We start from the raw sequence: 13,197 nt of genomic DNA, 5'->3' as shown, positions 1-13,197 counted from the left end.
GATTATACCATTTCTCAAGTAGGATCATCCCAGACTGCCCTTGAGTGACGTTTCATTAGATGCAGGGGGCTTGTTAGTGTCAAGCAGCCAGCCTGCTGGTTTTGTGCTGTAATTAGTGATGTCAGAATCAAATTAGGTGGTAGTGTAGTTCTTGTGGCACATGTTTGTTTCTTTTTCTATCAGGTTGTCCCAGATAGAAATAAAGTTCCCACCTCTCTAATTTTCTTGTAGTAAGAAAGTACTTAGACATTCTCTCTGTCAGTTGACTATCTCAAGAGAACATGGAGAATACTCATAAATGCTTTTAGAATGGCTTAATTTTTATGTTCTAGTTTTTACTTCTGTAATAAAATTTCTGTTATTGTTCACTTACTTTACAAAATAAGAAGACCAAACCTTTTGTTAAACCCTCGTTAATGAAAGACAGTAAATAGGCAGTGTGGCTCTGAGAGGAGGGAACGCTCACAACATGAAGAGCAAGATTGTTCTAGCTACAGGGAGTGGCATGGGAAAAAATTACTGTGTTGGAGATCCTGGAGGTATTAGAGTGATTTGAATAAATGGAATGAAGGAAGTGGTTTAAGAAATTTGAAAATAGAATGTTTTGCTTTCCAAATCATCACAAAAAATTTAATTTTAATTAAAAAGCGATAGCAAGTTCACTGATGTGTCCCTAGTGATAGAAAAACACAGCGCCTTGACCTGTAGTATGCCATCAGTGATACCTGTTACTGTTTAATGGAGACTTAAAAGATTGTTTGAAAGCGAAATATTAAATTCACCTAGTGAAGCATTTTCGTGCTCATTGGTGAAGTGCCTGGAGGTGACTGTAGTTTAGACTGTACGTTAGGTATGAATGTTCTGTGAGAAGGCTTGGCCAGAATTTTATATCTGAGTTCAGTTTAGAGAAGTTCACTTTATGGTCATGTGATACTGAAAGAATTGCACAGAATAGGGTAGAATTTGTGTTTATGGCTTTCGTTACTCATCCTCCTTTAATTTGTAGAGAAGAGTGTATTTCAAGAGAGGAAATTTTTTTTGCAACGTTTTCACAATTGTTTGTACATGTTTTTTCTTCACCAGAAGCTTTCCTTAAAAACCTTAGATTGGCCGGGCATGGTGGCTCACGCCTGTTTGTAATCCCAGCACTTTGGGAGGCCAAGGTGGGCAGATCACGAGGGCAGGAGATCGAGACCATCCTGGCTAACACAGTGAAACCCCGTCTCTACTAAAAATACAAAAAAAATTAGCCAGGCATGGTGGCGGGTGACTGTAGTCCCAACTACTCGGGAGACTGAGGCAGGAGAATGGCATGAACCTGGGAAGTGGAGCTTGCAGTGAGCCAAGATCACGCCACTGCACTCCAGCCTGGGTGACAGAGCGAGACTCCGTCTCAAAAAAAACCAAAAACAAACAAAAAACCTAGATTGCAATTGAACTTTCACGTTATCTTTAAGTCAGTGGGGCTAATGGTAAGTTCGGGTTTTACATATCCTGTGCTGAAGGGGCTACGTAAACAACTCCTCTGAGAGTTACTCAGGAATCAGGAGTTGGTCAGATGATGAGTAATCATTTGATAGGAATTAAAGGGTGTGGTGTTGTTGATTAAAGACATGGATATTCCTTTATGTAGATTTAGTATACAATCAGAAAATGGGTCTCAGATATCTTTTTTATATATGGCAGTATTATGCCTGTGGAATTACAATTGCTTAGAGAACTTTGGAATATTGACATCATTGAACTGTTAATATTGGGGATCTGCTATGAGCTATACATTCTATGTAATACAAGTTTTGTTTGGAGGAGTTTTTTGGTATAGCGGAAAGAGCACAGGTCTTCAAATTAGAAGCTCTATGTTTTGGCTTTAACACTTGCTAGGTACTTAATTCATAAGATCATTAATCTCTCTGAGCCTTTTGTCATCATCTGTAGAACTAGAACAATAGCACCTACCTCGCCTATGAATTTTCTGTGTGTAATGACAATCAGGATGGAAAAATTGCAGCTGGAAAACTGTGGAGTGCTATAGATTGTAGGGACCATTGTCTTCTTTCAGCCGTACGAGCCATTCTGTGGTACTCTACCCACAGGATGCTGAGTTACTGGAGTGCTTCAAGGGTTTGTAGCCCTTGGTTCTACAGTGTACTCTGTTCCAAGTTCAGCATTCTTCTAAACATTTTTTTTGTTGGGGTCTACCACATCGTAGACCTTTGTGGTTGTAGTGGGGCGTGGCTAGTGGGGAGAGAGTGAGGAGATGAGGAAGTTCAAGTCTGAGTTGCTGTAGCTTGATTTATTTTCCCCTCTAGTTTCATCTTTACCTTTCCTTTTCGAGTAGAAATTATAGGCTCTGGAGTAAAATTAGAAGTGTAGCTCCAATTTAGCTAAGTTTAGCTGTAACATGAAAATTCCAAGCTTCATAGCTTTTGATGACTATTATGAAAAACAAAGTCTTTCAAAGGAATTTCCACTGTCTTCTCTCCTTCGTGGTTTTAAACGTGGACCTTTGGTTATAGAATTCAGGATTTGGGGTTGTTGTTGTTGTTTTCCCAATGAGTTTGACTCTTTCTCCTTGTATGTAATTTTCATATTTTTCTTTAAGGTTTAGTCACTTAGCCATTGTTTTGCTAAATGGGAATTCTCTGCTAGCAGGGATTTTTAGCAACAAATTTCTTTTTCTTAAAATTTCTATAAGACCAAAGTTACATATTATTTTGGTAGTGATCATGTATGAACTTTTGCTTCCTGATGGCTGCAGTGGCAGAATAACTCAAGTAGGAAGTTTATCACAGGGAGAATATACATAGGTACCTTGGTTATCAGTAGACTTTGCACTACTTGTGATCATTTGGTCTTAAGCAGGAACAAATTTATTATTTTGAAAGATGTATTAAGTTGTTGTCATTTTAGTTTACTCTTTGTAACTCTCTCTTTTATCATGATGTCTTATATTTATTTTTGCATCTAAGTGAAGGATAGAGTGTGGCAAAAGTCAAAATAACCTATAATCACTTTCACATTACTTTAAAAAATCCAGTTAGACTGAAACCAGCATACTATACTGACAACATTTTGCTTAATCATAATCAGTTTTAATCCAACATCAAAATAAGCATAATATTGTCACACATTGGTTTGCTGAAGATGCAGAATTTAGGAATTCAGATCCTTGAGCCCTACTGCCAAAAATCCTCCTTCCCTGTTGATTCTATTATTATTATTAATTTTTTTTTTTTTTTTTTTTGAGACAGAGTCTCTCTCTGTTGCCCAAGCTGGAGTACAGTGGCCGGATCTCAGCTCACTGCAAGCTCCGCCTTTCAGGTTCACGCCATTCTCCTGCCTCAGCCTCCCGAGTAGCTGGAACTATAGGGGCCCGCCACCTTGCCCGGCTAGTTTTTTGTATTTTTTAGTAGAGACGGGGTTTCACCGGGTTAGCCAGGATGGTCTCGATCTCCTGACCTTGTGATCCGCCCGTCTCGGCCTCCCAAAGTGCTGGGATTACAGGCTTGAGCCACCGCGCTCGGCCCCAGTTGATTCTTATACATAGACAGGATTGGGAACTATTGAACCATTTGTAAGGGGTGCTTTTCAAAAAATTCTCAAGGGTTTAGAATTCGTCAGAGGACTCTACAATCAATGAAATTAAGTTGTCTTAGGAACCTGTTAATTGCATTTATCTCTTTATTTATGAAGTTCCTAAGAAACATTTCCTCTGGGGGAAAAATATTACCTTGCAAAAAACTCAGAAAACCATTGTTATAAAATAGACTATTTCTGGGATTCCTCATTGAGATTAAGATTCTGATTTTATTTTATTTTTTAAATTTATTTATTTGAGACAGAGTCTCGCTCTGTTGCCCACTACAACAGAGCTTACTGCAACCTCTGCTTCCCAGGTTTAAGTGATTCTCCTGCCTCACCCTCCCAAGTAGTTGGGATTACAGGCACGGGCCACCATGCCTGACTAATTTTTTTGTATTTTTAGTAGAGACAGGGTTTCACCATGTTGGTCAGGATGGTCTCGAACTCCTGACCTCAAGTGATCTGCCCACCTTGGCCTCCCAAAGTGCTAGGATTACAGGCATGAGCCACCATGCCTGGCCTATGATTCTGTGTTTTAAATTCACTACAGTCTATATTAATATTAGAGAACTAATAAAGAGAATTGGAGTGAACTATTATAAATGACAGAAAAATTTGCCCTCTTTCTTAATTTTACATGAAACCATTTTTAAAATTGGTGGGGGTTTTGTTTTGTTATTTTCTGTTTGCTTGGTTTTTGATCCCAGGGTCAAGCCAGAAAACTTGGTTGTTATAATGGGCTGCCTTTTTGATTTCTCTAAATTCTGTGAATTCTCCCTATGTATAGTGTTCCATTGTCCTCCCAATAAAAACATACTAAGTTTCCCTTGGCCAAAACCCATGTAGGCAGTGGTGTGCTGGTAATGCTTGACAACTGAGGGAAAGAGGACTGATTCATACCATTTGCTAATTTCTATGATGTAAAATACTCCCTACAATAGCCTAGTTCAAACTCCCAGTGTGACCTCACTAAATGTGGAACTGGAAAGAAATGCACACAGCACACTTAGTATTTCTAGTATTTACACCATACAGATAGATGTACATAACTTGAAGAGCATAGTAAAATTATTAGGAATAAATAAATAGGAGTAAAATAATTAGGAATAAATACAATTAGAAAATAATGAATTTTTCACTATTTACCTTTGTCTTTAATAAATTTTATATGTATGACTTATTTTATTGTTAGGATACCAAATAAACTGTTTCCATGCTTATCTTTGGGAAATGCCACTGTTTCAAAATGGGAGGCTTTTGCTTAGCGTTTTCTTCCTTATTCTATTGTTTAAATTAATTACCTATGTTAAATTTATGAACAACAAAGAAGCTATCCAGGTGATTTTGATGTTTTACAGGGTTGGGGACCTTTTCTTGGTTTGCCTGGCACCTTAGAGCTGCATTTTGTGCTTAATTGCACTGACTACTATATTTTAACTATTTATGCTCTGTTATGTTCTTTCAAATGATTTGAGAATTTTTTTAACCAAATTGATATTTTAAATTATAAAGAAAAATAAGACAATTGAGACTAGAAAATAGCAATCAAAGAAAATAAAAATCTCTGAAGTACAAATATAAATATGCCAATTCTGAGGACCACAAGTGTTGATATAGTAGAACAACAGATTTGATTCTGAGTTTCCTGGCAACCCGTGGAGGGAAACAAGGAATAGTATAATTCTTTTCAGATGGAAGGAAGACATCAGTTTCTCAAAGAAAGCTAAGCATTGCGTTGTACTGAATTTCAGAGTAAATCTCTCACATGAAATTTCATATATAGGAATACTGACGAATAAAATAGTGCCATATTTCTCTACTTCTTATGGATTTTATAGAGCAGATTATTATAATATACTTCCAAAAAATCAAGAATGTAGTATGACTTCCCCCAAAGGGGACAGGTGTAATAGTTTAGGATTATAACCTAGTAATCAAGTTAGAATAACATCACCTAAAGGAATAAAGATTAAGAACAATGTTGGCAAAAGATGACAGGTTTACCTAGCTCCTGTTCTTGGTTAGCGTGAGGTTATGGTGCTGTGTTGACAAGGTTTCTGAGACTAGGGTCAGCAGAAGCAAACATAGGGAATGCCTAGCAATCTCTGACTTGATCACAAAAATGGGGAGTAGCACAGTTACCTCTGCATCTTTGCCATCCTTACTTCACATCTTATGTAAATTTTATTGGTCTTAGATGGCATCTCTAGTATAAACTGGATTACTAATGAAGTTTATACTCTTCGATAAGAGGCTGGAGACCAGGCACAGTGGTTCACACCTGCAATCCCAGCACTTTGGAAGGCTGAGGCAGGCAGATCACAGGCTGGAGTTCGAGACCAGCCTGGCCAACATGGCAAGATTCCCCCCTCTCTACAAAAAAAAAAAACAAAAATCAGCCAGGCACGGTGGCGCTTGAACCCAGGAGGCGGAGGTTGCAGTGAGCCAAGATCATGCCACTACACTCCAGCCTGGGTGACAGAGCAAGACTGTCTCAAAAATAAAAAATAGTTTTATAAAAGAGGCTGGAGTGTTGTATTTTATATTGATTTTTGAGAGTGTATATGTGTGTGTGTGTGTGTGTGTGTGTGTGAGTGAATTGTGACTAATTCTATTGAGCTTGGGACATGTCTTCCATCATTCCCATTTTTGATCCTCTAGTTTATTTTGTTTGTTTAATATTAGCTATCCTATTTTAGTTTGTCTCTAGTCTCATTGAGTTGTTTGTTGTCCCTTCATCTAATAGAACACTGTAATTACATTTTTTTGTTGTTTGGAAGCATGATTCTGAAAGCCATGAAATAAGGAGAATTTGGCCAAGTAATTCCTGTGTAAGTGTGGTCGTATTACATTTAGTAATATGTAGATTATCAGCAATACATTATTTGTTTTATTTATTTTTAACAAGCTGCAATTTAAATTCTTTTATCATATTAGAGAGGGAATTTGTAATCTAAAGAAAATTTCAGGGGAAAATTTAGCTAGTCCAGAAATTAATTATTAACACGACTAACTATGATATTTATGGATTTTTCTCCATTTTAGTAGTGATTTATACACTGCTTAATTGTTCTAATCCATACCTTATTACCTTAGAAATACAATTCATCTTTTGAAAAGAATGTCTGTTTGCTACTCTTTTACTTTGCTTAATTCATCTGTTGACTTTTTTCTTATCTTATTTTTTTAAATAGTCCTTAAATTGATATTTTCATATATTCTTGGTAAGAATATGTATAAGTGCTACCCTTCTAAAGAGCACATTGGCAGAGGACCTTCAAAATTTCAGACCTTTGACCCAGTTATTTCACTTCTAGGAAAATATCATTAGGAAGTAGAGATGTGAAGTGTGGATTCTGGGGTGAGAGTGCCTGGCTTTGAATGCAGGTGACAGACTTACAAATTATATGACCTTGGGTTAGTTTCTTACCTTTTTAAGCCTCAGTCTTTGCATCTGTGAAATCAGTTATGCTGATAATGTAGCATTGCGTGAAACAGCAAGATAAAAATCTCTATATGCTCTAAGGTATTAATTATGTTTTAAATTATCTTCTAATGATGTTATACAATATTAATTGTTTTTAAAATATGTTAATTATGTTTACAAGTAATGATTCTTTTTATTTTATTTTATTTATTTTTTTTTTTTTTGAGACGGAGTCTCGCTTTGTCGCCCAAGCTGGAGTGCAGTGGCCGGTTCTCAGCTCACTGCAATCTCCGCCACCCGGGTTCACGCCATTCTCCTGCCTCAACCTCCTGAGTAGCTGGGACTACAGGCGCCCGCCACCTCACCCGGCTAGTTTTTTGTACTTTTTAGTAGAGACGGGGTTTCACCGTGTTAGCCAGGATGGTCTCAATCTCCTGACCTTGTGATCCGACCGCCTTGGCCTCCCAAAGTGCTGGGATTACAGGCTTGAGCCACCGCGCCCGGCCATGATTCTTAAAAATATAGAAAAAATCTGGAAAAGAGGGGCTCACTGTTAATAATTCTTAAAACTAGGTAATAGGTATATGGAGATTTATTATATTCATATTATTCTATTTCTATATATTTTTGTTGTTCATAAGACTTTTTAAAAAGAATGACAAGAAGAATAGATTAAAAACAAATTAAATCCTTGATATTAGTGCTTTGTAACCTGTTTAGATGTAAATTAACTCTTGACCAGTTTTGTTATTAAACCATTATTTATACTTTTTAATGGTTTCTTAAAGCATTTGAGAGATATATATCAGACTTGTTTGGTTAAGGATGAATTATGTTTGAATATCTGTCTATAAAATAGCTGTTTTAAGTATTTTCCGTATCTGAAAATAATATGAAGACCATCTCCCACTACTGCATTCCTGTAAGTGGTTTATTTTTCATCATTTAAAATAGTGCAGATTTTTCAACATAGTCAGCGTTCATACATTTCAAAAGTCAACTTTACATTAGTGGGGGTGAACAGAATCTTATTTTGACAAAATTCTCCCTCTTTAGATGGGAATGAGGCAAAGAGGAAAGGAGTAACTATTTCTTCCTGTCTCCATAACTGAAACAATATTCAATATAAGTGAATTTTACTTGTAGCAAATATTCCCTTTATAAGCCCTCCATTTATCTTGTAGGTGGCCTTGTAAAATATACTTTATTTGATTTTACACACTGTGCTCATGCTTTGGCTTTATGCCCAACCTCCCAGGCTGCAGACATCTACAGTAGACCCCAGTGTTAAAGAAAACAAGCCCCCCAAAACCCTAGAAAATATTACAGTTATTAATAATAAATTCTCTGTAATATTCACATTGGAGCAGTAATAAATTATATTAATAGTAGCAGTCCTTAAAAATTGTCCCACTGGTCACTAAGACATTCAATCTTACCCATGTTCCAAATGAAATGCATTATTTTTTTCTACTTTCTACTCTTACAAGAAACAGGTGTTTAGGGTATTCTGTTTATTTGTTTGACTTACTCTCTTTAATACAGAAGTTAAAAAATAAAGGCAAAGCACATATATGTATAGTATCAACTAGCACCAAATCCTTCCTATGTGAGAGAAAATGATCTGCTTTGGAAGCCAGTTACATACATTTAAGAAATAATGTCAAGCAATCTAAAATGAATATATTAAATGGAAAATGACTAGTCCTGACAAATTCTTCTAAAATGCAAAATAGCGGTAATTTAGAAGTTTATGGAGGAAGGGTAGATCTTGGAGAAAAATGTGTTTTAATTAAGGAAGAAAATAAAGAATGGGAAGAAAGAAGAGGAAGAAAGATAGGGAGGGAGGCAATCCAGGCATGAAGCAGACGCTCCAAGATTGAAGTAGAAATAAAGAGGCATATTGAGGAAACCATGTTGAAACAGATGGTTTATATAAGGCAGTGCTTTTCAGATTATGTTCTGATGCTGCCCCCAGACGGGCTGGCCAGCAAGGGGTGAGGAGACCCGCTAGTGAAGTCTTTAAGTGAGGCAGTGCTGCAGGTGTATTAGAAAGACTGATCTGACAGTGGACATAGAGGAATGTGTTGGGAAACTATTCAGTAAGTCCGATGAGATGGCATGAGCCCAGCTGTATTATTGGCCACGAGTTTGAAAATAAAACAAGAAAATGGATGCATGTACTCTCACCAAGGGAGAACCACCAGGAGTAGGTTACAGATGGGAAAAGTGTTGTACTGGGGGAAGGAGGTATCAAAGCCCCATTCAGTGATAGAAGTGAAGAATCCCACATTGAATGTAAATCTGATGGTACTAGATTGTATGGGAATACAGAAAATAATACTTTGATTGTATCCAAGTTCTAAAGGGAAATATAAAGTGAATTAAAATAATTAGCTTGAATATGTAAAGCACAACTTTGGGATTACATCTAGTGTAAGCAGTGTGGATGAACACACAGCAGACCTGGGAATTTTGTTCTTGTTTACACCCTAGTTAGTTGTTTTCTTAGATGTCTCTAAACTGAAAAGCTTCTGTGCGGTGGAGGGGTGGTGGGGATGCTAAGTTAAATTGAAAAGCCCCAAGCTTTGTGGCACAGCAAAAAATCCTGTATCCAGAGTCTGGGGGTTGGCACTTTAGTGAAGTCGCTTTCACAGGTAATATTGTTAAATAAGGCAGAGATTTTTTTTTTTTTTTTTTTTGAGAGATGGAGTCTTACTCCGTTGCCCAGGCTGGAGTGCCAGTGGCACGATCTCAGCTCACTGCAGCCTCCGCCTCCCAGGTTCCAGCGATTCTCCTGCCTCAGCCTCCCGGGTAGCTGGGATTACAGGCACATGCCACCATGGCCACTAATTTTTGTATTTTAGTGGAGACAGGGTTTCCCCATGTTGGTCAAGCTGGTCTCGAACTCCTGACTTCAGGTAATCCGTCCCCCTCGGCCTCCCAAGGTGCTAGGATTACAGGCATGAGCCACTGCTCTCAGCCTTAAGGCAGAGATTGTTAATGATGTGGCTTCTAGTTGATAAGTATAAAATCCCAAGCAAGAGAAGACTTGGTATTCTTCCTGTGATTTGTTGACATAAGCCCCAAACCAATGGATAAGGAAGCTACCAGGCATGTACTACCCTCTGCACCAATCAGTCAGTCAGTTGGTAAACAAACTAACTATAAATGAACTAAAAATATGGAGAGATATAAATATATGCTTCAGTGTAAGAAAGACTTACGTAAATGCAAACACTTTAAAGGTTCACAAATATATATGTGTTATGGGCTGAATTCTGTCTCCCCAAAATTCATATATTGAAGTCCTAACCCCTGCGCATCAGAATGTGATGACATTTGGAGTTAAGTTCTTTAAAGGTGTGATTAAGACCAAGTACGGTCTTTAGGAAAGGGCTTAATCCAGTATGGTTGGCTTCCTTCTAAGGAGAGATTAAGCCACACACACAAACTGAGGGGCCATTATGTGAGGACACTGCTAGAAGGCTACAAGCCAAGGAAAGAGGGCTCAGAAGAAACCAAATCTGCCAACATTTTGGTCTTGAGCTTGTAGCTTCCAGGACTGTGAGAAAGCAAATTTCTGTTGTTGAAGTCACCCAGTCTGTGGTATTTTGTCAGGGTAGCCCTAGCACACTAATACAATATGCATGCATTTCTGCAAAATTCGTAAATTAAATCAAAAGATAATAACCTACAAAAATATTGATTAACATATAAAATAGACAAGGACCTAGAATCAACAACATTCCAGTAGCAATGAGCACACTTAACTCCCAGATCTTGGTTTCAAATACTGTTCTCCAATAAAAGGAACTGGGGCTCCTTGTAGAAATGGCTGATTCCAGGAATGGGGCAGGAGATACAGTAGTCCCCCTTTATCAGAGGGGAATATGTTCCAAGATTCCTGGTAGATGCCTGAAACCACGGATAGCACCAAAACCTATGTATACTATATGTTTTTTTATCTGATAACCAAAACAGCTACTAAGAATAAGCGACTACAGGGAAGGTAATGTATACAGCATGGATACACTGAACAAAGGGATGATTTGCATTCTCGGCAGGATAGAGCAAGATCACACATGAATTCATTATGGTACTCTGAATAGCATGCAATTTAAAACCTATGAATTAATTCCGAAATTTTCCAGTTAATGTTTTCAAACTGAAGTTGACAGCAGGTAACTGAGACTGCAGAAAGCAAAATTGCAGACAACAGGGGACTACTGTATACAAGATGAGCCTGGAGCATCAGTTAGTACCAAAAAGTAACGAAGTACTCAAAAACCCTCACAACAATGGAGATATGTCAAAGGGACACAGGAGCTAACTGAAATATCTCCCAATGGCCAAAACTTTGAGCAACAAAATAAAGTAATACTAGATTATAACCCAGTGTATAAAATAAATATCCATTAATCCATACTGATACTGGGGAAGAATACACAAGTCTCCCATGCAGAATTCCAACTAAATTATCTGGAATTTATGTAGACACTCCACTCTCAAGGTGAAGAGAATAACTCCCCACTCAAGCATGGGCTGTGCATGGTGACTTCTTTCCAAATAATACAGTACTAAAAAGTGAATAAAAAAGAGTAAGAGCAAAATCTGACAAAGCCCTACTTCAGCATGGTGGTCAAGATTAACAGCACTGATAAGTCAGGTTGATAGACTGTGTCCTTGATATAATGTGATAAGAATTGCATTTGACCTCTGTGGTTTTCCTCCCGAAAACCCATGTCTCACTCTAATCATGATTAGAATGAATAGAGAAGCATCCTACAACATACTTGACCAGCATGCCTGAAAACTGTCAAGGTGAAAAAAAGGAAAGTCTGAAAAAATTTACAGCCAGAAAAGCTAAGAGAGCAGCTGAGTGTAATGTGCTATCCTAGAACAGAGAAAAGAGACTAGGTAAAAACTAAGGAAACCTAAATAAAGTTTAATTCTTAAACAAAAATCAGCACTGGTACATTAATTGCAATGAGTGTACCATGCCAATATAAGATGTTAATAATAGGGGAAACTGGATATGGAGTATATAGGAACTATCTGTACTATCCAACTTTTCTGTAAAATATTCTCCAAAAATGGCCATTTAAAACAACAGAAAACAATAGACAAAAAGTTATTGTATACTCATCAAAAGGCCAGTAAGCACTTGAAAAATTTCAAATTTACTCGTATTCAGAAACACACAATAGGCCAAGTGCTGTGGCTTGTGCCTATAATCTCAGCACTTTGGGAGGCTGAGTAAGGCAGATTGCTTGAGCTCAGGAGTTTGAGACAGCCTGGGCAACATGGTGAAACCCTGTCTCTACTGAAAATACAAAAATTAGCCAGACGTGGTAGCACATGCCTGTAATCCCAGCTACTCGGGAGGCTGAGGCATGAGAATCGCTTGAACCTGGGAGACGGAGGCTGCAGTGAGCCAATATCACACCACTGCACTCCAATCTGGGTGACAGCGAGACCCTGTCTCAGAAAAAAAAAAAAAGAGAAATGCACATATAAGGTTATTGTTTTTCTCCTGTTTAGCTCACAAAAGTTTTTTCTGTTGTTGTTGTTTTGTTTTGTTTTTTTTCCCTAACGATGATGCCGATGATCGGCAATGTATAGGAATGTAAAATGGATCAGCCTTTCTGCAGGGCATTGTTATGTTTGAACAGTATTCTCATTTTTTTTACTTTTAGGCTGGTGTTTGGAATGCTTTATCCTGCATATTATTCATACAAAGCTGTGAAAACAAAAAACGTGAAGGAATATGTAAGTATAGTTTTATGAGTGATTAATCTGAGTTTAATAATTTAATGATACACACTGAAAAATTGCTATTCTCTTAGAAACAGCAGGAGTAACATTTTGGGTTAAAAGGTGTTATGAATGTGAAGTAACAAAACTAATCTTTTAAAAAATCTTTGAAGATAACCCCAAAGTGGAGTTTCAATAAAAATAAGTATATGGTTCCCAAGATGAGTAATTGAATAGGTCTTGATTTAGTCTATAAATTCCAGTGTAATAAGGGGTTGGAGAATTTTTGTTTGTTTGACTTGGGGAGGGGAGTTGTGGGACTTTTTGCCTTATAAATTTATAGGTACATTGAGAATACCTCTCTGGCCCCAAAGCCTTTTTCTTCTTCTTTAGGTGTTTCATCACTTTCTAATCTATATAAATATGCAGAT

The 13,197-nt window shown here is 37.4% G+C and overlaps 1 protein-coding gene across 3 annotated transcripts in view; it reads left to right on the top strand.

Moving 5' to 3' along the window:
• The window catches only part of REEP3 (receptor accessory protein 3), a 104,918-nt gene that overhangs the window by 34,164 nt on the left and 57,557 nt on the right, over positions 1–13,197 (top strand). For 2 of the 3 annotated variants that reach the window (XM_033208329.1, XM_033208328.1), the window contains exon 2: positions 12,709–12,781. The exons of the other annotated variant lie outside the window; for it this stretch is intronic. In XM_033208329.1, the coding sequence (XP_033064220.1) occupies positions 12,709–12,781 (73 nt within the window). The remainder of the gene's footprint in view (positions 1–12,708; positions 12,782–13,197) is intronic. 3 annotated transcript variants of the gene reach the window in all.

Source organism: Trachypithecus francoisi, unplaced genomic scaffold (assembly GCF_009764315.1).
Source record: "Trachypithecus francoisi isolate TF-2019V2 unplaced genomic scaffold, Tfra_2.0 Lachesis_group9, whole genome shotgun sequence".
NCBI classification, from domain to species: Eukaryota; Metazoa; Chordata; class Mammalia; order Primates; family Cercopithecidae; genus Trachypithecus; species Trachypithecus francoisi.
Note: the sequence above shows the minus strand (reverse complement) of the source record. Positions and strands in the feature narration are given on the sequence as shown.